Below are 24,683 nucleotides of genomic sequence, written 5' to 3' on the forward strand. Positions count from 1 at the left end.
AGAAGGGGGTACAAAGCAGTTATACAGAAGATTTGTTTGTCTACATGTCTACCTAACTTAAAAGAATTTCAGTTTATGTGCATATATAACCTCTTCTTGCATATGGGTGTCGTGAATAGCTTGGCTTTGAGGTTATTGGCAAACGGCTTTTGTTTTTGTGCTCTTAAGTATTTGCTTCCTTTCTAGGAGTATCCCAGAGTGTTGCCAACCTAGTTGTCCATGACAGAACTTGGGCAATTGCTTATTTAGACCTTGTCCTGCCTTATGAATTAAAATGCCCATGAGGTTGTGTTGTGAAGGAGTATTACGTACAAGTTTTTGCGATGTGATGTAAATTGCTACACTATGCAAGTTTCTCTCTTCCTTTGGGAAACTGAAAATTCACCTCTTAGTTTGAAGAGTTCAACGTGTTTTTAGGGGGAGAGAGAAGAGTCAGTCCAAAATGAAGGGCTTTCTTAAAATGCAGAATTCAAAGTGGATTGTTGGGTAGGAGGGAGCTGTAAGCTGATGTTTAATATTGATTCTGGTTTATTATCAAGACTCTTACTGTACCATTTTTATTTTTGCCTTCCTACACTTTGAAGGTTTCTAAACTCTTGATAGATTTCCTGTACATAAAGCACGCACACACAAAAAAAGCTTCTGATGAAAGATTCTGCAGTTCACTCAAAAGCTTAACTAATTATCAAGAATGCTTTTTTTCTTTCCAGGTAAGCATCACTGATTATGTAGTGTTTGATCAGTGCAGCCTGTTCCAGACGATAATCCAGGCAACTCATACAGTGGCAACAGCAGCTCAGGCACCTGTGGAGAAGGTAGCTGATAAACTTCGAATGGCATTTTGGTCACAGCAGCTTCAGTGTCAACCCAGCCTCCTTGGAGTTAATGGCAGCGGAGTCTGGATCTCTTCAGGCAAAAATGAATTTCATGTGGCAAAGGGAAACTTAATAGGTTAGTGTGCTTCTATATCCGATATTTTTAAGTTAAGAAAATTAAATAGGAGAAAGTAATTAACTACAGTTAGTAGTCACCACAAAACTTATACATGGTGAGTCAGGGCAGCTTTAACGAACAGTTTCATGTTTAAAAATTAAATGAAATGATTCCTTAGCATTTGGTCTTAAATACTTTCCCATTTAAAGGGAAATATTTTTCATGGAAAACCATTCTCCACAAGTGAACTGTGCATGTTACTCCTTTTAGTACTTACGCTTGTCTCTTCTCTGGGGTGAGAAGGCAATCTTAAGCTATTGTACCTGTTATATCTAGCACAGTGGAGTCTATTTCATGATCAGTGTGACTATGCAAAACAGTAATGTTATGATTTTACAGTGATAATAGAGGAACTGCTTTATTTATTTTTCTTGCTATATTTCTCAAAATAGAATTTTGATTTAGTACATTTCTTTGATCAGGTAAACACTAAGAATAGACCTAGAACATTGTCTGTTTAACTTCGTCACCAAATGTGTCTCCTGTTGAAGACCATTAATCTTCTCCTTTTCCCCCTTTTCTGCATTACCCATTTTCTCTGTGTGTGTGTGTACATACGTGTACGTGTGTGCCAGGAGGAGGTTTTCTCCCCCCCGCAATAGTTTATTGAAGGATTTACATAGAAAATCTTGTCTAGAAGATACTTAATAATTGATTGCAATAGAATTTCTTTAAAATGGTAACATTTTAAATAATAACAAATTTTAATAGAAAATTAAGTTTCATACTAATACCCCTCTGTTCTTTCTTTCAAGGCACTTACTGGAATAATATTGTGCCTCGTGGTACTGCTTCTGCCACAAAATGGATTTTCGTGTTGGCTTCCACAGCTTCATCTAAAGAAGGTTTGTCAATCAACAGTGCAGGCATATAATATCTGTTTTATAAATAGAGTGGAATTGATGGTGTAAGTAATTAAATATCCTGAATTACTTCAGATTTTGAGTGCCTTTTCTCTATACAAGGATCTAAAATATTTGAAGTAAGGTGGAAACACGTCTGTAAAAATACTGGAGGTAAATAAAAGGCATATAATTCACTTTGCCACCTTTGGTGTGGGGTGGCATCCAACAGAGAAACGGGTAATTCTTCAGGAGCAGTAACTTCCTAAATTGCCGCAGCATGAATTGCTAGGATTTGTAATACGAAATCTTAGAGTATGCTTTGCTGGAATGCCTATACTAACCAAGTACTTCTGTCAGTGTAGTAATTGCAGCAAATTTGCACATTTTTTCGGTAAAGGTGCGACCACGCTAAGGAATTCAACTGCTAGTTACAATAGTTAGCAATTGCGTTATCTAAGTACACTAGCTTTATTGGCAAAAATGTGTGATTTAGAGCTGAAAAGGAATGCTGTTTTTCAAAGGCAATTATCAAGGATAAAGAAGAGAGAATGTTATATATGTCTTCTCTCTCTTAGTTTCTTCAAATGAGGTCACTTACTACTTACTTGATTTGAGAAAGGGAGTATTTAGGTGCCTAAATAAGGGCTTGGGATGTGTATTTGTGCTTCAAAATCTTACCCTATGAACATAGCCAAGAAGCTTTAGTTTTGTCTTCAAATATACTGATCGTTTTTTCAGAAGAAGCAGATGTGTAAGCTTTCTCAGAGTGGATTAGGAATGATTTTAATAACAGAAATGTCCTTTCAATAGGAAGCTTTCTGTGGCTGTGCCAAAGCAACAAGGATCTGTTTTGTGTCAGTGATCAGAATCCTCAGTTTCGTCCTTCTACGGTGCAGCTGCCACCAGACACTGAAATGGTGCACTACTCTGCCTGCCAGGATGCCATTTGGGGTTTGGATAGTCTTGGGCAGATATTTATCAGAACGCTTTCATCCAGCTGTCCAACAGGGATGCATTGGACAAAACTGGATCTCTCTCAACTAGGTATGACATTTTTATTGAGTAGACTATCTCTTAACTCTCTTAGCAGACAGTCAATATTTTCCTTCAGAAGTATCTCTTGATTTACTGATATGGAATATTATATTTACTGGTTTAAATAGTACCGTACAGTAATGGGCCTCATAGCAGAGGACTGTAAAACATCAGAAACAACTATGGCTTTCAAAGAATGTTTCATTTAGCCTTTTGCTGGAGACAGCATGTTTACTGTCTGCAAGATACTTTATATGTGGATGTGCTTCTTACAGTTTGTCAGGCTGAGACGACTCAGGCTGACACAGTGCTGTGCAGGTGTACCAGTAGCTTCAACTAGTCTGGTTCCTGTACTACAGTGTAACTATAATCGCGTGATCCTGGGCAGTTCTGTACACAAGGCCCTGAATTTTGTGGTTAAACGTGTTCTTAACAGAGTGGTCAAAGCTTCATTAGGATCCTGTCAAGGAAAAATTATGCTCCAAGAGTTGCATCATCCATAAGTGATGCAGCTGATAACACTCATGTTCAGGTTTATACCGATCTAGTGATTCAGCATAATGTTAAGAACATGCTGCTGGTTAACTGCTCTTTTTATTTGGTTAGGCATAAGACCAAGGTTGTTGACCGTGTTTTGATCATTAAAGTATCCTCCCGGTTTGGCTCTGGGGTAATCAGGCCACTTGTCAGCTCCATAAGTAATATTCCAATTATTTATTTCTTCGATAGTCTGACTGTTAGAACATTGTTATCTTCATGCTAATCTGCATTCCTGTTTCAAGAGAAGATAAAAGAAGTTGAGACTCTGCACCATTCTCACACCATTTTAAAAATAATTCAACTGTTTTGCATTTTTTCCTTTTTTAATGGCAATATTCATGACTGGTTTGAGAACAGACAAGCAATTTTAACTTCAGGGTTAAGGAAGGGCAGACACAGCTGGCAGACTTCAAGCCTCATGTACAATTTTAGTATACAATTTGTAATACTTTGTGGAAAGCTTTTTTAAAACATTTCTTTTAAAATTAATTTGTTTGCCAGTTATACACCAGCTTTTCCAGATCTGATGAATTGGTTCCAAATCACTAATCGTACCATAGTTGAAGCACTTGCTTGATGCCTTTTACCTTCACTGACCTACAGGATAGGTTTGTCCACATTCTCCTTCTTATATGGTTTAGCAGAGTTTGAAACTTTTCTCATGATACCATTGCTTTCCAGCAGTTTAGATAATAATAACTGTTTAACTGAAATAATAAATAACTTCTTGCTATTGTCTGAAAATCTCAAAGCATTCATCAAGGAAATCAGTGTAACTGGTGCTAGCTGACTGTAATATCTGTCTTGTGAACTTCAGCAGTTCAGAAGTTCAACCTTCAGCTGTTCCTGTTAGACTCGTGGCACTCTGGGGTCAGGAAATACTTCACGCACGCCATTTTACCTGTCACTGTGGGTTAATACTTAAGTGTGAAAATGTTTTAGGCATTTTTCCTCCAATTAAACGCATATGGTAGATCACTGCTGACAAGACAGTGCATATCCATGGTTGTAATATAAGAGGCTTTATTTGCTCTAATGGGGCTGAAGAAATTGGAGAACTATTGTTATTGTTGTGAAATGCAATTCAGAATTCTATATGGAAGTGATGGGGTTGCCAGCATTAATGTTGAAATATTCATATTATGTTGGTAGTATCTTCCTCTTGCCTTTACACTATGTACTGGGAGTAGTATCTAGTAAACTATTTTGATTAGGGTTCCACTATCGGTATCAAGGTTTCTAAACACAGTAGAATGACCTTTAGGTTTCAACAATATACAATGCCTCTGAATCACGCTACTTTCTCTAAACAGTAGATGAATGTGCTTAGCATGACCTTCTCCTAAGATGTAAACAGTAAGTGGGAGGAGGGAGAAACCCCAAAACATTTACATAAGGGCTGCATTTTTGAATATCAAGTTGTACTGTAGACGTAAATAAGAGGAGCTATGCCGAGTAGGTGATATGTGATTCCATGTTTGAGTGCTCTGATGCTTGTTTGGATCAGAACATTTCAACAGCTGAGACATCATGTGACAAAGCCATTACTTCGAGTCATACTTCATGTTAGAAGGAATAGTGACATTTTAAGTAAGATTTTGACTTTGGAGCTGAATGTCAAGCCCCTGTCTGCAAAAGAAAGTTGTTCTAAATGTTCTTGTCCCAAGCCATAAAAGTTAGTGTATAGTTTTGTCATTTATTTTTTAATATGAAGCTGCATGATTAAGGGAGGCTTTGGGGTGAGATGAATTAATTCGAATTCTTATGATTCAGGAACTTAAATAATTTTGGTTAATGAGAAGATGTGTTTACTATTACAGATAACTAAAAGGTAAAGCTGTGTAGTCCTGTTGTTCCCTGTTCTTTTCCCCAGCAAGCCTTAAGGCCAGGGAATATTGCCTGCTGCAGAAATAAATGCTTTGAACTTGCACTCTGTGGGATAAAATTGCACCCCCCTCTTTAAGGAATGCTGTATATGATGCACTTTACATTGTTGACAGATTTCACATCACTGAAGAGAGAACTGTTACCAAGAATGGGATATCCCAGGCAGCACTGGCATGTTCAATCAACCAGCAAGGCCTATTTTTAGAGTCTTTAGTTTGGAGTCTGACCAGAGCATTCCTTCTGTAGTATATCTGTACTGACTGGGTCCCTCTTTCTGTAGAACATGTTTTCCATTACTTAGCATTGTGTTGTCCCAACTCTGGGAGAAAAAAAAAAAGTCAAATGTTACGTATATTACATCACGTGGCTATTTTAAAACGAATGTGAAAGAGTAAAAGTTCCAGTTGACAGTTAACTAGCAGTTCTTTTTAGTCTAAAATATCAGGTATCCCTCTCTACTGTCTTTGTAAACTTTTTAATAGCAAGATTTGTGGGTGCAATTGGGTATGTAAAAAACAAAACAAAACAAAAAAACCCACAAAAAACAAACACCACCCCAATATTCCAGAACATACCTATTTGGAAGCTTTAAGTCAGCATTGTGCTGTCTTACGTAGGGTTAAAATACTGCTGCACTTTTGAGATAGGTGTAATAAATGTGTACGCTGTTGAATATAAAGCCATTTGAAAATCAGCTCCTTTTATTTACAGATGTGATACTGGTATGTGAACACTGAAATGCATAATCCATATGCTCTCATATTTTTAAAGTTCTGGTAGCATTAGGAATGTTCTTCACTGAATATATTAGCAGATCAACACCTTTAAAAGTCTACAAGCACGGCCAGCTACAGAGAAAAGTTCACATTAGGTCATGTGAAAGTTTGTCTAGGCACTGATAACATTTGTCACAGAATGTTTCCCTGCTTGAATTTGGTTATTTTAATAACATATTTTTAGTGTGCTTTAGAAATTGCAGTATCCTGTGACTAAAACATTTATTTTTCGATTTAAAACAGTAATACCTCACATACACTACCTGTTGGTTTTATTCATGGTATCCAGTGATTTTTTTTCTCTCCTAATTTGTATTAACTTTTAATCATTTTTATGTGACTGTGTTTAAAGCTAGTTTAATACAATCAAGTCTAAATAAAAGTTCTCATTATTAGCTGAATTTGAAAGGAAAATGCCATGTTGCTAATAGTCTCTTTGTTATTAGGTGCTGTAAAGCTGATCAGCTTGACCTGTGGAAATCAGCATGTTTGGGCCTGTGACACCAGTGGTGGCATTTATTTCCGTGTAGGAACTCAACCTCTTAACCCAAGTTTGATGCTTCCTGCGTGGATAATGATTGAGCCACCTATACAGGTAAAATGTTGATTACAGTTCTTTGTAACCCAGTGGTTTAGCTCTATGCATTTGAAAAAGAATAATTTTAACACTCATGTAAAGCAATAGAGCCAGATTTTAAATGTGTAGCTTAAAACTCTGTCCCCCATGTTTGAATTCTACAGGATTTCTCTCTCTCAAAAAAAAAAAAAAAAAGGAAAGAAAAAGAAAAAAAAACCCAAACAAAACAGAGTCTGTATAATGTACTCTGAATATGCTGCCTTATCACCATAAGTTCGTCCCAAATTCATCTAATCAATACAAATAACTTTAATTTTTTTTTTTCAAGAGTGGAAGGTTTTGTTTTCCTTTCTATCCTTAGTGAAAGTTTACTCTTCCAATAACACAGCAGCTTTATAAGCATGTAGTAGTAGAATGCAGCCTTGAACCATATGCTGAATACCTGCTGTATGCTAGCCAAGAAGCTGGACTGGCAAACAGCACAAAGCAGAGGGTGCGGGAAGGCTCTGCTCAAGTGGCATGGTGCTGAAGTGCCTGCCTCCCTCTTCCTTTATCCTCACCCTTGAGTCTGGGATGCTTGCCAGGGTGCTGTGCCTGGATTTAGGGACCTTCCTTATCATCCAGTGATTAGTAAGCGTGCAGTACAATTGCAGCTCTTCTCCCTTGTTCCCGGAACGGGCAAACTTTATATCCTTTCTACCTGCCAGCTGGGAGGATCAGAGTGGAAAGAAGCCGCCTAAAGTACCCTGAGAGCATCTTTTCTGAATATAGAGAATGGAAAAAATATGTTTCTCCAGTGTCTGGTTTCTTTTTTTAATCTCTTCTTAAACCTCAGTGCTTGCTTTCATTGCTGCTCTAATACTTTGCAAGTTAAACTATGAAATGGGTGTAATTTCTGTATTGTGGGTTGGGACTGCTGTAATGGAGCTGACCTCTGACTACTGATTTCATTCTTTGCTCCTTGGCACAAAATCACTTGAATAGTAGCACTGGGTGTGTTTGCATACTTGATTTACATTTTATAATGTTGCAGAATTTCTCTTGAAGATTTTGAAATGTGTGGTACTTTTGAAAGGACATATTAAGAAATAAAAGTAAATCTCTGGCAGTGGAGTTGCAATAGTTTATTTGTTTTTTACATCATTTGCTTTTAGTCCTGCTTATCTCTCATCAGCCAATTATTAGCTCCTTCTGTGAATCTCAGGGTGTAACAGCAAAGAAGAGCAGGGAAATGAAACTGCAGACTTGCATCCCGTGAGTTAGCACAGCACTGGTTAGACTTGTTCTTCTGTGCTGGGAATGTGATCACTTAGACCTGGAGAAATGGCACCTTGTTTTGCAGAACAGCCGAACAGACTGATAAATGAGTACCAGTATCACTTGCAACAAGGGCTAGATTACACTGCTCATTCTTTGTGTGCTGCAAGTGGGTCTTTCTGATGTAATCTGTTAGAGACAAGTTTTTCCTGCTTAACGGGGTAGGGCAGGAGGAAGAGGAGACTGAGGATATCAGTGATGATGTCTTCCATACGGGTAGTATTCTTAAAAGGGGGGGAAAACACATTCCAGGATGTGTTCCACTTAAACTGAGTTTGCCAAGAGACAGAGAACTAAACTTGTGTAGTATCTTCTTACCAAAGATTTCTCTATCCAGGAAAATAGCCCAAAAAGCTGTTTCTCTACACTGATACTGTTTGTCTGTAGTAAGTGCATTCTCTACTCCTCCATTGAAGTAGATTAAACTACTCAATACAAAGATGTTTACAAGAAATTGGGATTTGCCGTGGCTCATTATTTAGCAGTGACTTCCTTATGTAGAAAGTCTTTAATTGGACATGGTTGAAAATCAAATTATTTACTAAGAGCTTATCGAGGAAGCTGGGTGATGTTGCCTTCCAAAATGATAACCTTCTGACACCCAGAGCAGCGTCATTCTCTTTCCTGTTATATTGCCAACACCTGACATTGCAAATTTAATGAGTCAAAATGAAAGGGCAAAAATTCAAACATTGTTTGCAGAGAAGATGAGAACTCGTGGGTTACATGCTCATTTTGAGACAATTCCAGCATGATGAAATAAGTCATTGAAGTACTGAAGGAGCAGCCATTCGTGCTTTTACAAAGGCTTAATGCAAAATAAGAAAACATGTGAACTTTAAAATGATCTTCAAATGCTAGCTTAGTGTTTGGATAACAAATATAACATGATGGCTGAAAAGTGGACTACTCAGTGAAAAATATTTGCTTATTAGCAGCACCTTACTGTTATCTGTCCGTTAATTGACTTTGACACAGTTCATGCTGCATCACTTTATCTTCAGAACAACAGAAATACTGCAAGAAGTATTTGTGAATGATTCAGTCATTTTCAGTTTGAAGAAGGAAATCAAAATTGCCTTTCACTTGCTTTAAGTACAGGAGCGTGCTCAAATAACATAATTTAAAACCAACTGTGGATATTTCATTCCCTAGTAAATGTCAGAGCCAATATGACTTGCCATATCCCAGATCTCATGACTCATGAGCAGCCCGTGAGCAGCTACAGACTCTGCTTTTAAGGTGTCACTTCTTGTTAAAGGAGTGCTGCAATTGCAGAGCATCCATCTTTGCACAACTTAAAAGTATTCAGAGACAATAGTTTTGATGAGATTTTACTCCTGCTAAAATCAGTGAATGTAATTTAAGGTCAGTCTTTGCTCTGGGTTGCTGTATGGTTTGGTTTTTTGGTTTTTGTGGGTTTTTTTTGTTTGGTTGGTTTTAGTCTAGACTAAAACCATTCTCATGTGTTACTCTTCCCGTGGTAACTCCCTACTGCAGTATCTCTTGAGATGAAAAATAACATTTTATGTTCTCTGCCCTCCCTCTTCTTTATTTTATCCAACACTTCAGAAGTGGTTGGTAACATCATTACACTATCGTAAGCAGTAGTAGTTTATATGTAGATGTTTTCTGTGCTTCATCCATTCTGTTCTGCAGTCTTAGAAGTCAAAATAATTGTGTAGTTAAGCAGCTTTATGGAAGCTGCTTTAAGGACGTTGACAAAGCTGATCAAAATTCTTTGATGAAATGATTTTAGTCCACGAAATAGTGTTTTTCATTTTATTGTTAATATACAGGATAAAACGATTACCTGCTGTAGCATGCCTTAATATACATTAAATATAATTCAAAAAAATTAGCAAGAAATATAAATATTATTTATGTAGATCCTATAAAGTATGTTTCTATATGTGTGTGCATGTATAATTATGAAGATTTAATGCTTTTCAGATTTCTGGCCTAAAGAAATAATAATTTAAAATAAAATATAAAATTAATATAGTCAATAAGACTAACTTGGGTGATTGATTATGGAGTAGAAGTTGATCAAAAGTTTAAAAATCATCAAATTGCTTTAAAAGTTCTCCATAAGTTGAATGCTTGTTTGAAAAGAATTCTTTCAACATTTCAGCTTTTGATTTTTGGTACCTTCTGAAAAAGATGGAGAGACAGAGTCTGGTCTTGAGAAATGCTCACTTCCTACAAGTACTACTTAACGTAAAAACTGGCCTTAAGAACCACCTTCTAGAATTTACATTAAGGGATCTATCAGATAAGCAGAACTTTATTTAATAGGATTAAAAGAAACAAAGATCAGGACAAGTATTTGTAATGAGTGACCAATCATCTATCGCTTGTAAACAATCAATTTTACTCTAAAATTAAATTAAACATTTTATTAGTTACTATTTGCTTAATTAGAATCATAGAATCATTTAGGTTGGGAAAAGACCTTTAAGATCATCAAGTCCAACCATAGACCTGGCACTGCCAAGTCCAGCACTAAACCATGTCCCTAAGCGCCACATCTACACATCTTTTAAATAGCTCCAGGGATGGAGACTCAACCACTTCCCTGGGCAGCCCGTTCCAAGTTGAAAAAGCAATTTTATTAAATCAAGAGGTTTTTTTGAATAGCCGCATGGCTTGTCTGAACTGTGGAATAAAGGGGGTTTATTTAAGGAGCTGTTTACTATTTGGCTACTGTATAAAGCTTTCATTGATCCTTTGTAGTTAGTTCCTAGGGTCTCAGCAGAAGAGTACCACTTAGTTTGCCATAAAATGGTCTCTTGCAGTACATGCATTTCAAGTTAGAGAAACTTTTTATTTACTGCTCTTCCCATAAACACCCTAGTAATTGTCTCTTTGTATTTTAAGCTTGATGTCAAGATAGTCAAAATTCTTACTGATCTAGGAGGAGCTATTTTTTACACACACACACACACACACGGCTCTTCACACTTTCTCTGTCATTCAAAATTTGTTAGAACTACAAAGCAAATGGTAGTTAAAAATATAATTTGAAATTTAGGAAATTTCTCTGTAATTCTGCAAAATCAATACATGCTAGATTTCATTTCTTTTCAATACCTTCCTTTCTCTTAATCTACGTTCAGTGTAAGGAGGTTGGTTGTGCCTTACGGATGAGTGGTGACTTGTTATAAATTGTTGTCATGATCTTTGTTTCCTTTCCTCTCTCTAAAGAAAGTTCCGCTTACCTTACAGAACACTTAATGCAAATCTGGAGACTTTCTTCATCTGCCATCTGCCTTTGCATTTTTCAGTAAGGTTCCTATTATTATTAAGGCCAGTTTTGTGTTAAGTGGCACTTACAGGAGGAAGTGGTGAGCACTCCTCAAGATCAGATCTTGCCATTACATCTTTTTGGTAGGTGCCAAAATGAAAGCTGAAATGTAGGAAGGGTTTGTTTGAAATTATCTTCAAGCATTGGATATTTGGAGGGGGAGGGATTTTTCTGTTGAAGATGCTTCATAACTTTTACTTCAAAATCATCCATGCTACTTTTGAAAGTACTTTCTGTGGAAAACCCCGTTCTTTGTAATACATAACCATGTCACTGTTCTTTTCAAGTCTGATTGTTTTCACTAGCACAGACTAGCTTGCATTACCTAGCTATGGCACAGATATCTTTCTGAGTTGCTGTGAGTTCTACTTTGGAGTACTAAGTTGAGATGCAGAGGAAGTATCTTTTATTAGACCAATTCTGCTTAGGTTGGAGAGGTAATACACTCATTAAACCTTCTAGTTATCTATAGACCAGACCAGCTAGTCTGTTGTTCCATATATCTTTACTCATGTGAGGCCTCCTGAAGACGTTAACAGGGAGAGGATTTTCCTAGAGGACTGTACTTTTCAAGAAGGTGTAGAGAAAAGCTATGTTTGGCGGTAGCCGGCGTAGCTGTATCAAGGTGGGTTGCAAATACATACAGGAGATCAAAGCTCCTGCTGCAGTGCATTTTGTTTAGCTGATTTAGAATGCCATAATGTTTAAGTTCAAGTGTATACTATTGTTCACAAGTATGGCTTTCTTAAGAAATCATAAGTTACATAAAAGGTGCTTTAGATACTAAAAAAAATGCAATTCCAGCATTTTTACCAAAGTTGCATCATGCTGATTCCATTCCTCAGTTCAGTGCTTATTATCTTCCATTGTGTTGCTAGTTAAGAAAACTGCTGTCACTATATTTCACTGTATTTTTCTGCTTTGGAGTTTTAGCCTTCTGATACTTGTTTTAAGGCATTGCTATCACCACGTTCAGAAAAGCATGTGGGTAGCCTGTGACATTTCGATAGCAATTATTATCAGCACCAGAAGCTTCAGATCACAAAAAGTGCACAAAATGAGGTACACCCAGAAAACTGAGTAGAGGATCCTTCTGTATCCTTTTGAAATATGATCTCAAGGTGGTATATTTTGCTTTTTGACAAGACTAGCTTACATTGAAAACAAAAACTATGGGAAGAAGAACCTTCCCTTTTCATGCTTTCATTTTTTCAGTACTAGAAACATCCTCACATCTGCACTCTTCCAATGTGCCCATATTTTGGTTAGCTAACACACTATTATATATTTAATTATTTTCCAGGGAGATTAAGAAATATATTTAACATTCAGTTGGGTAAATAAAAATAACTACAATTATCATTGTTGAGTTTTGGGAGTTTTTCAGAATTATTCTATTTAAAAATAAAACCGTAATGGTGTATAAATTCATGGGATACGCGTCTTGATTTAGTAAGCGTGTGCCTTGGTTTCAGTGGAGCTGTTCGTGTGCTTGCAGGTAGTGATAGCCTGAAGTATTCAATAAATAGGAGTCCTTGAAAAGTGATTTTGAGAGACAGTCATAAAAAATTACTTGTGCTAGTATAAACTAAGAGTTTTGGGGATTTTGTTTTGTTTCGTTTTCATTAAAGCTACACCTGCATTTTCTGAATTCTGGTTAGAGCAGTTTTTATTGTTGGTTTTTTGTGTGGCTGAACTTCAGCTTGCTTGATTTTAAAAGCTGTGGGGGCCTGGATCCAGCTGACAGGTTTGTAATTAGGGGCTTAGCTTTTGTGAAGTAAATTGGGGCAGCAAAGGTGGGTGCTAAGCTCAGAGTGTACAGTTAGTGAAGAGAACTTCAGTGAGCCAACAAGTCCGCATGCAGTAAGAAGACACCCTGAGGTAACTGGTGGGCACATCAGACCCTTTGACCTTGAATTAGGACCTTGGAGGCCCCTCCGCATGGTGTGTTACTGTCTCCCTCTTTTATGATGGTGGTGTAAGCAGATGAGGTGCTGACGACCTCTCTTTGTGGACCAGCCTAAGGGGTTGGGTTGTAGTGTATCTCCTGCTCTGATGGCCCTTGCTACAGAACTGCCAACTGGCTGGTCTGTAGGAAGACCTTGTCCACTGAACCCAGGTCTAATGAAGCTAAGAAGTAAGCAAGGCAGAGGAGGTTAGACTATATAGTCTTGTAAATGGATCATCTATCTGGGAGGTAGTGACTTCATTTCTGATCCCTGACCCCTGGAGTACTATTGTTTTTATGCAGTAGCGTAACATATTGCATAGCCTTGTATTTAGGGGCCGCGCTTTACCTGGAACAGTACTTTAGCACTGGATGAGTACTACTAGATGAGTGGTAATTCTTGTATCCTGAGTGCATTTCCAGTGTTCCTGTGGCTTACAGGATATATTTTGCATCCTGACAGATCGTAACTTTTCAGAATTGGTCAACATTTGTTGATTTCTGCCCCCCCACCCCGCAGTTCGGGATGTTTTCTTTTACAGGTGCTTTGGGTTTTTTGTTTGTTTTCTTTTTCCCCATCTAGTTATGTAAATTAATTGTAACACATAAAGGTTATATCCATTTGTTCATAAAGCAGTGCAGTAATGAAATGGGAATTTCTGTTGCTATCAAAGGTGTGTGGTGTTTTCATCACAAACGTGTTAAATAACATGGACAAACATGGAAACGCAAAATGGCAGAAAAAGCAACAGTTTAATAACTGTTTAAAATTACCAGAGCAAAGCAGAGCTGAAGCTGAACTTAAAAATGCATGGGTGTTTTTACCTTACAAAAATGCTTTACTTTCCTTGGTAAGGTATTTAAGTTTCAAAAACTAGAGAGGTGTACTTCACTGGCATGGCCTGCGTGAGAGGGTGTTTACTGATGCTCGTTAAAGGTGTGTTTTTAAAAAACAAAATGAAAAACCACCTTGGTTACTCAGTGTTGCTTATACAAGGTTTTTATTACCTCGTACTAAATTATGTTCTGTTTCAGGGGAAGTTGTCACATGTAGTGTTTACTTAACATACATTTCTGTAAAAACTTAGTTGTTCTTGTCCTAACAGTTCAATTTTTCAGTATGTTATTAAAAATAGCTGTAGTGGTAATTACAGACAGCTTATCCTCTCCTACCCACAGTTTATAATCATAAGTATAAGGCAGTGTGGCCAGAAGACAGTTGGGCAAACCTGAGTAGGTCTGTAGTTTGTATGGTCTTTAAAGTGATTGCATTAAATTTGTGATTTTTTTTTTTTTTAATTGCTTGTAAGGAACAGTTGTGCTAAATATTTTGAAAGTATTTTATAGTTCTGTTAAGCTTTACCATGTTGAATGGTCGCATAGGTTTGGTATGACCTTTTCTAGGATTTGATGCCATATGTTGTAGTCTTTCCCATGTTTCTGCGAGAAAAACTCTTGGAATAAAAAATTGAGAGTTGACAAAGGAGAGCTCACGGAATTGACTTTTTGGCTTTGCCTTCTCTTCCTGATTGTGCTAGCCATAAACTGGAGATAGCCAACTAAGGCCCTCGTCTGTTTGTCCACTAAAGGCAGAAAGTAGGGGAAAGGGTTGTGTTGCTCTTCTGAGGCTGTACTAGTGCTCTGGTTTTTCAGTCAATAAGTAATAATCTTTCTCTGACAATTCAGTGGCAGCATTACAGAAGAGCACATGGCTTCCAGAAAGACTAAACATAGATTCATCTTTCCTGCTCTGGTATATTGCCTTGAACTTCTCTGCAGAGAAAAAAGGGGCGCTTAATTTAGCAAGCTGTTCTCTTCAAAAGCCCGAATGCAAAACATTCGGGTCGATACTGCTCTTATGTTCCTCATGCTTTCTTGTTATCTCTAATGCTGAAAGTGCTTTACAACCTTCGTTCAAATGGAGCTCAGAAAATGATATGCAAATAGTTAGGCCTATATTAGGGGAGGGTCTCTTTAAGTTGCATTCTTTGTTTGTTATACTAGTTAATATGGTCTTGGATGTCTGTTAGCCGTGAAAATAGTCAGATTAGTCCGATATACAGATAACGCTCAACAGCGTGGGAAGTATCTCTGATCTGACCTTACAGCCTGGCCTAGACCGGCTGACGATGCTTCTGATTTGTCTTTTGAAGGTGAGGAGAACATTTGTGCTGCTTGCAGTCACCAACCTGTTATAAAAAGGATTGGGCTGGGTCAGACTGAGAACGTTATGTTTAGTCTTCCTCGTCCTGGATATTTGCAGCAGAACAGAGATAGTGGAGGTCTGCTGATACGTGGACACTGTACTCCTGAAAAGTGACGTGGAAAATGTTCTGACACCTTTTTTGTGTGCATGTGTGTGTTTGTCCTTCCCCCCTTGACAAGGAAGTTGAACCACTGTGTTTTGGGTTCAGCCACGACTGAAGTAGTTACAAGAGAAGACTTTTGAGTAGGCGGTCAGGGGAGGGTGGGTAACTGCGTTAGTTTTTACTTTGGATTTTGTTTGATACTATTGTTTAAATTCTCTTAAACTGAAGCTTATTTCTCCATGGTTTGCAGAAAGAAAGGAAATGAGTTGCACAGAATTGCAAAGCTAATGGACAACTTTATAACTTTGTTTAGCACAGACACTATTTCTTGATATCATTTAACAATTTGTTGGTTAAGTGCTTCCTTCAAGTTTACTTCATTTTATCTGCACTGTTGTCTCATCAGACACATGGGTGCTAGCAAACTATTTTTCATTGTTTTTATTTGTATCAGACAGTAAAGGTATTCACAGCTCTTAGTATGTAGTTTTAAAAGTTGAAAAGTACGTAGTTGGCACATGTTGCTGTCCATGGTTGTAGTGGGAAACCTTCAAAACACAGAGAGCAACTGGGGGTTTTGTAGCTGAGGTAGAAGACCAGAGGGCAGGAAGATCTGTGTTCTGCTCTTGGCTAAAACAGTCAGTGTCCTGAGATTTTTTTGAGTTTAGAAAGTTTTGGCACCGCAAGTAAAAGGAAAACAATGTTCCACCATTCCTTACCAGATAACGCTGAATCCATTAATGCTCCATGACAAGTTGATCTCTCACAGTGATGAGTATTGTGGATAAACCTATAAACAGAGTTTGGTGTGTCAGCATCTGTGGAGAAAGGCTGAGAGACTGGTGAGAGACTCTTGAAAATTCCAGACTCTTCAGTAAATTACAAATATGACATATTTCATGGTCAAGGTATATAAATCTCATGAATGCTATTGGAAGTTAAGCCAGCTGAGAAAAGGCTACACTGAAATAATTTATTAATTTTCATGGTTATCAGTCTCTGAAACGTTATCAGCAGATTTATAAACTTGCACAGATATCTTTCTACTGCTGTGAGAGAACTCTACTCTTTAACTGCAGCTGTAGAGATCTGGTTTTTGTTATATAGCTTATAAAACACTTAAAGCATGCTTATGGTAATTAAAACTTAGTGAAAATGAGGGATAGCCGAGATGTTGTCAGTATGATTGTTCCAAAAAATGGTACATTATGTCAAGAAAATTTTAAATTAATTTTATCCACCCTACTGTGGTAGCCATGAGAACACTTTGTTGTTGTAGATGGCTGCTCTCTGGGTATTTAAAAAAAAAAAAAAAAAAAGAGGTCAAACCAGAGGTCAAACCTCTGCAACAGGCTCTAAGAATTGCCTGTACATATTTCCCAATGTCTTGTCACTGTTTTGTGCCAAAAGCTGCTGTATATAATCCTATCACTAGCTGTCCTGTCAGTTGTGCCCTTTACTGTCTGTTTCACAGCAGAAGGCTGCAGTGGAGGGGGTTGTGTTCTGTTAAGAGCATTGGATGCTGCCATCGGTGTATTGCCTGGATCCTTTATAACGAGAGTGAGTAGGAGGATTGTTTTATTGGTGTGAGTTTATCAGAAGGAGCTAAGTAGCCTGAAAAAGGAAGAGAAGCCAGAAGTGAAATACCCAGAGAGGTAGGGAAACTCGAGGAGGAAACAGGACCTCACTTAGAAAAACAAAGAATGAGAAGAATTTTTGGCCAAGCTTGTAAAGTTGTTACTTTGAACTTGATAATTTCCATTTGTTTCTTAGATATGTTGGTGCTGCAGAACAGGGTAGAGGTAATTGCTTTGATTATACTTAAACCTGCAGTGGTGTCAGAAGCAATCTAGCTGAGCATCATGCAGCTCCTTTCTTGCTACCCCTTTGGGGCGTGTTTTGTCTGCATTCCTTAGCTTCCACTACCTATAAATCTGTAGCGATGCACAGGCTTAGGTACTAGGTGTAAGCAGTCAGTAAGTCTTTCTAGATGGAAATACTCCTCCAGTTCTTTCTCAAGGAATTCTTTTCTAGGCAAATGACAGACAAAGAGAGGAATGGGATCATGACATGGAAGAGTGGAGAGCAAGGTGCACAAATCCCAACAGCTCAGGAATGACGGTCACACCAAGCTGTTTGGCACAGTTTGTGAAGGACTGTAGTTGGAACATGAAGAGTATTGCAGAGGGGGAGCATAGACAGACACGCTAGGAATTCATGGCGTGAAGGAGATGGGGGAAGAGTGGCAGAAAGTCCTAAATTGGGGCAAGAGGTGATTGTGGTAAAAGAACATTGTGGGGAGGAGGAGATAAGTGGATTTAAAAAAAAAAAAAAAAAAGGAAAGAAAAAAGGCAAAGATCTCCTGTTACGTGCAGTAATTCAGTCCGCACAAGGCATTAATTGCACAGCTCCCTTGAAAATATGGGACTACAAGAGCAGAAATATGGAGAAGGATGAGATGAAGCTGGAAGCAGCACAGTAGTGACATACACGTACCCGTGACAGTGATGTGGGGAGGTGAACAGGGTGAAGCAGGAAGGAGTCAGAGCCAAAGTAGCCATAGAAAGAAGCAAATAAAAATGGAGGGGAGGAGCAGGGCCAGGAGTGAGGATAACTTGCCGTGAAGAGGCAACAAGATCAGAGGGGAAAGTTGTATGGGGTTTTGGGGTGTTTTGGTTTTGTTATGGTTTAGTTGTTTGTTTTTTTTTTGGTGGGTTGGTTTTGGATTTGGTTTTGTGGGGGTTGTTTTTGGGGGGTGGCATTGCAATACAATAGTTTATTTGTAATACAGCAGAATACCAATTTGAAGGTAACTAGGCAGTTATATATTCTATGTAGTCAACACTCTTCAAGACAATTAGTGTCTTACTGTAAGTGTTCAAACTGCAGCCATTGTGAATTTACTGTGACCAGGGGTAAACACTTCATCAAGCCTCTACCAGCCTCAAGCTTCCACCGAGGGGCAAGTACCTAATGAGAGCACAAACGTGAGAAGGTAGTCTGTCAAAGGCCTTGCAGCCTGAGTAGGCAAGATTGATTCAGTGATGCAAGTCGAATTTGGTTATAGCTGGGTCAGACACATGTTAGCACCAGAATTTTAAAAGCAAAACCAAAGCAGGTAACTGAGTCCCCAGGGGAGGTTTAGGTTAGATATTAGGAAAAACTTCTTCACCGAAAGGGTGGTCAAGCATTGGAACAGGCTGCCCAGGGAAGTGGTTGAGTCTCCATCCCTAGAGGTATTTAAAGAACGGATAGATGTGGTGCTCGAGGACATGGTATAGTGATGGACTTAGCAGTGCTAGGTTAATGGTTGGACTTGATGATCTTAAAGGTCTTTTCCAACCTTGACGATTCTATGATTCTGTGAACTCTTACATACACAGAAGGCCCATCTGGGACTGGGTTGTGTGCTTATATACATGTGCAGATTATGCTTCTGTATTCCTAGTCTCATACATGCAAAGAGCTGCTTGCTCTTGTATTTATCACACTGGAAATTCAGCTTATGCCTATGAGGCTGAGACAAGAAATGCAGTGCTTCTTTGTGACGTGATGATGTATTTCAGGGCACCTTACTGTCTTCTTCAGTGCCTTTATTAGGCTGATGTGGAGAAAAACTTTTTTTTGTGTTTGTATCTGCGTTTTATTTAAAATACATGTTTTTCAGGATATTTGCGTTCACTAAACCTGTTGGCTGATATATTCTGCTACAAAATCCCTGTCTTTGACATCCGTAAAATGTTGTGGTCAGTAACACTGACTTTGAACAGTAGTTAAGGCAAATCTCCATAGAAGCAGGTAGAGTAAGGACTTGACTGGGAGCAGAATGGAAAGTGTGTTTCACTGGGGTTTGCCAACAGATAGTGTTGTGGATACTCTCCTGCAGGTGTGGCTGCTCCAGTAGTGCAGTGGTCTGCAGCGAGATCCATCCACTGCTGTGTTCCTGTGGAACGGAGTACAGGGAAGAAGGCAGATCACCATTTCATTGCAAAGAGGAGACATTCAGGCTATAAAAATGTACTGCTTGTATATGCTGAAAAATAAAGTGCAGATTTAGTTATGTTAGGAAAACTTTCAGGAAGGCAAGAGGAAAACACTGCACTTTGTGCATTTCAGAGGAAGAGTTCCCTCTTCAACTTGCAACTGAAAAGGTACCTGATTGCAATAACCGTAGTTAAGCAAATACTAATAATATTAGACTTGGATGCTGAATATTACCGATAAAGATATTCATATTTAACTTTGGGTGACATTCCTTTATGTTGCTTTTCTATTGAGGAAGGGATTGACTTTTTGGAAAATCGGTAATCTTGTACAATGACAAATAAAATGTCAGTTAAATTTCTTCCTGTCTTTAATATTGGGTAAATATTTTACTTCTCTTGCATACTTATGTGAAGAACAAGTGATACAATACTACAAAGATACAGTAGTACAAAGTTTAAATACTGTGCTTAATTTTTATAGCCAGTAGGAATCAACTTGGTCAGCATTCATTCAAGTCCAAATGATCAGATGTTGTGGGCAATTGATAGCAAATGGAATGTCCATGTCCGAGTTGGAATTACAGATGAAATGCCTGTAGGCACTGACTGGGAACATGTACCAGGTAAAAATTAATGCATCCATTCCTTGTTCTTTCTGCCATTTTCTCAGTGTTGGGGTTTTTTTGTTGTTTTTTTCCCGCTTTTTAAATTGAAGAGCAATGCTTAAATCAAATATTTTTCTCAGCAATCAAGCATGCTTACTTACAGGAATATAATAAAGTATTTGATAAGGGTTATCTTTTAAAGGTGACCTTGGTTTTACTTAAAAAAACCTAAGTAGTTAACTGAAGAGAAATCTGATTTTTTTGATGAATTTCTGTTGTGTGTTTATTTCAGGCTGCTGCCACTGAATTAATAAACGGTACAGTTCTCTTTCAGTTAGAACTAAAGCAGTATTCCTAAGCAATAGGAGACTACTGTGCTGTGGGAAGTTTTGTATTTAAATGTGATACAACATGGGGTTCCTATCTAAATGTGGCTAACAAAAACTTAATGCTATTTTGCACATCTTTATTAATCCTGCGTGCTGGATGCATTCTAGACTAGGTAATTACATTTTTGCCTTACCTGTAAATAAAACTAAATTTTAGTTGTTTCTTTCTAAATAACTGTGTATTGATGCTGTCTGCTTTTTAAAAGTTTTTTCACTGCATAAATGCATGGCACTTAGTTGTGGAGTACTTGCTTTCTTGTGAAGAGGAAGAAACAAGAAGTCCACAATATCTATAATGTTAACCATTTTTAGACAAACTAAAGTTATAACTGTTGGATTATTCCCCTTGTGGTAGTAAAATACAGCAGAGGCTCCAAAAGTATGTTTTGAAGATCCTCTAATTGGTTGTTGTTTGTGGCTGTCGCCACATAACAAAATGTATCTACAGTGTGATATCCTGGTGGTCAATAGATGCAGTGAGTACAAAGTCTGTAATGAAAAAGCGTTTTTGTTCACCAGTGCTTCATGGGCTGCAAGTGGCCTACTTTCTGATATTCTGCTTACACAGGGCCAGAAGCACAGATTCGAATAGCATCTACTCTGTTCAGCTCCCCCAAAGTCAGTGTGAGGAAATATGTAGTCCTAAATTGTCTTCTTGCCAATCCTCTCTTAGAAAGCCTCCTGGAAAGCGAGATATTTCTTTGTGCCTTCTATAATGGAGAGTTCTTCTCCAGTATTAATATAAGAGTACACAAAAACTGTTAGTCTGGCTGTCTTCTCTTAATAAACTTTTCTGCAAGTGTATTTAGCATATAAGAAAGCCTGTGATTATTCCCTCTTCATGTCCAATTATCTTTAGGTTTGCAGGCTTGTCAGCTGGCTATAAGTACAAGGACCGTTTGGGCCCGCTGTCCAAATGGAGATGTAGCTCGTCGATATGGCATTACTGACAAGAATCCAGCAGGGGACTACTGGAAGAAGATTCCTGGAAATGTCTCACGTTTAACAGGCAAGTTGGTTCTGCATGACAGTCCAAAACATTGTGTTGCCTGCTTTGACTCCTGGCTGATGGTGCTCAAGCTGACCACATGCAGGGAGAGCTGCATACTCTAAGTACTTTGTTGGCTCTGAGAGTTTCACCAAGGGTGCTTTTAGCACATTAGTAAAAACCTTCTCTGGGTATAATTAGGGAAATAGATCCAAATATTATTTATTTAATGTTTATAATTGGAACCTGCTATCTTAATTAAAAGATGGATAATTTATGCTTTGCAGTGACCCCTCTAGATGAACTATGGGCGATCAGTACTTCAGGATCCCTTCTCCAGCGCCTCACTAAGACCTTTAGCCATTCCCATAGTTTGCAGAAGAATAATGACACTTCCGTTCTGCTTCACCCTGATGATTTTGAAGATGAATGGGAAGTGATATGAAGTCTCTCAAGCTTGTGAAGCAGTGAAAAAACCAGGAGGACAGAAGTTCTGTAATGTATGTACAGAATGTTGGATCTAAAAGCCACTCATATTGGACCTGTGATATTAGCACTTTTGTATTGAAAAACTGACCTGTTAAATAGCCCCCAAGCCGTGAGTTCTGATGTTTGTTCCATTATCTCTCGGGAGACTCTTTAGGTGTGGCATACTGCAATTGTTATACCGTACTACTGTAGAAGCTCCTTTGGAAATATAACTCTTACGTTAATCTTACTAGCAATGAAAGTGACTATTTCACAACAGCATGCAGACTAATACTTGTGTACTTACTTTGAGAAGGAATTCTGTTGCATTAAATATTTCTCTACAGCAGAAACATTAAGCATTTCTCAATTTCTTCTTGTACTTGGAACTCCAAACTGATGGGAACGCTCTCCAACTATTGTACATTAAATTTAGAATTATTTTCCCTTGCAGCATGGAAGAAAATATGGCAAAGTATTTCTTAGTAAGATCTCAGAACATCATGGTTACACAGCATTGGTGTTGAAATGAACTTAGTTTGATCCATTTCCATAAAAATATCTGCAAGGCTATTCTAACCTTCCATTTCTAGAAATTTGGTGCATAATTTGGCTTCATTCACAAGGGAGACGTTTGGATTACACCTAGTATCAGGGGGACTTTTGCCCATTTCACGCAGCCATCAGGAAGCTGCCAGATTTGGGGGGGTAAGTCCCACTTTGGAATAGGAAGAAGTTGCATGTTGGGTTTGTACTACAAAGCAGGAATGTACAAGGCAGGTTTCATAATTCCTGTTGTGCTGTATTTGTGCCTCCAGCCAGTGCTTTAACACGTGGACTCAAATTGTTTTGAGTACCAAAATTAGATGTATTTAAAGGAAAAATGGTAATTGATAGAATTACCTATATATCCCATTAAAAAATTGTGATATTGTGAGAAAATACTTAACAATATTCTGATTTTTAGCTATGTTAGCTAAAGTTTGAAGTGTCTTATACTTAACAGATGTTGCAGCAGAGGTATGTGATGAACTGGGAAGTAACCTAAGTTAATCATTGCAGTTTATTTTTCTTTAAACTCTAAATCTTCTTTGAAAGATACCTCATCTTTTTTAAGCAATAGAAATATAGATGAGAGAACTTGAGTTCAGTATGTAGGTGGAGGAGTTATTTTGTGTTTGCTCTAAGCTTGTAAATCATCAGAATGTTTTAAGCAGCTGCTAACCAATACTGTAAAAGAGCCAGCTTCAGAAAAGGCCAGGAGTTGAAAAGTGGGGATGTTTCAGTTTTGAGAACTTAATACATACGGAGAAGGATGTGTTTTCTTTTTAACCTCTGTTCTCTTTCAGAATAATTCATGTGTGTACTGCACTAAACTTGGAACAAACATGGTACAAGGTGAGAATGGGAATTGGTGGAGAGAGAACCAAGTTATGTCACTTTTTTTTAGTAGCACTTGTGATACTGGCTGTCAGTTCTCAGTCTGATCTTTCAGGCTTACAGGGAGGACAGATTTGTTTCCCTTTTACAGATGATATGTTTGCTTCATTGCTATCTCATCCGTATATGGAGATTACCCCAGAGGGTTTTTTTAGCCTGTCTGGCAGTGGATTGTAATGGAATCAGCTTGTGAAGTAACCCAGTCTGTTTTATGCAAGCATAGCTTGGTATCTTGAGGACCCCAAAGAAGCTGAAATTCAGCTTAAAAGTATCTTGTGGCAGCTCCTGAGTCAGTCACTTTGGAGAAGGGACGAGTACTTCTCTGCGCCCTGCCAAGCACCAGATGCTCAAGTACAATGGCATTATTTAATAGTGACACTTTTGTATTACATTTTTCAAAGTCATCTTAGTAATGGCTGGAGCTTGCTAGTTGTTTGTTTACTGTATAATACTGTACCTTGCGATGGTCGTTAATATTAAATTGGTGTCAAGAGCTCTTATCAGACTACTTTTTAGGGTAGTTTTAATGAAATTAGGATGGGTTTTTTACTTTTATTTCTGTATTTAGGTTTTTGGTTTTGTTTGTGCTTTGAGACAAGTGCAATAAACTAGATTTTTAAGAAATAAATTACTGTGGTAAGACTCATCTGTTGTATGATTCACAAGAGAGTTCTCCGTGTCTGGAAATTGTCTTGATGTGGAAGACAGACATGCTTATGAAACCCCTCCCCTATTATTACACCAGACAATATGGGAATGACAATATAAGGACCTGGATATTGTAAAATTTATTTCATATATTTTTTTGTGACAAGTGTGTCGAACCAGCAAAATGGCCATCTTCCAAGTAAAGGCAATTAAACACTTTTCATATTTGAATATTAAGCGCATTGCCTCCGTATTAAGATGGTCTTGCTGTAGCAGAAGTAAACAAGTTTCTTTCCTTACATGCTGAACAAAAATTGCATTTGCATGTTAAATATTTTAGCTTTCAGTGAAGAATATGCATGTGCGGTCACAGCCTCAAAATGTTCAAGCAGAAAATAGGTGATTGCACCCCGTGCTGTAACTGCACCTTTCCTTGCATTTTAAAATATCTGAGCTGATCTGAAGACTTCTGAGTTTCTGGCCTTTAACTGTACCTGCAGCTGAGGCTTGCTGAGCACCTTGGCTTCACTTCCCAGAGGGGAGAACTGTTTCCTGACAGAGTTGCGACCTGGGTAACTTCACACAAGAAAGCAGAGCAATGATTAATGATGCTTCTGACACTGAA

General features: G+C 38.0%; 1 protein-coding gene across 17 annotated transcripts in view; it reads left to right on the plus strand.

Moving 5' to 3' along the window:
- Positions 1–24,683, plus strand: part of TECPR2 (tectonin beta-propeller repeat containing 2) — a 61,403-nt gene that overhangs the window by 21,184 nt on the left and 15,536 nt on the right. For 5 of the 17 annotated variants that reach the window (XR_015702326.1, XR_015702330.1, XR_015702327.1 and 2 more), the window contains exons 13-19: positions 711–951; positions 1,749–1,838; positions 2,649–2,882; positions 6,523–6,671; positions 20,002–20,143; positions 21,374–21,523; positions 21,790–23,368. Coding sequence is in view for 9 of the 17 variants with exons in the window: in XM_087747722.1 (XP_087603848.1) it covers positions 711–951; positions 1,749–1,838; positions 2,649–2,882; positions 6,523–6,671; positions 20,002–20,143; positions 21,374–21,523; positions 21,790–21,947 (1,164 nt within the window). In the remaining 8 variants the exon portion in view is untranslated. The other 12 variants (XM_087747723.1, XM_087747724.1, XM_087747725.1 and 9 more) reach the window with 8 other exon arrangements.

The sequence above is a fragment of the Nipponia nippon genome, unplaced genomic scaffold (assembly GCF_047370975.1).
Source record: "Nipponia nippon isolate SJK-2023a ecotype South Korea unplaced genomic scaffold, ASM4737097v1 scaffold_11, whole genome shotgun sequence".
NCBI lineage: Eukaryota > Metazoa > Chordata > Aves > Pelecaniformes > Threskiornithidae > Nipponia > Nipponia nippon.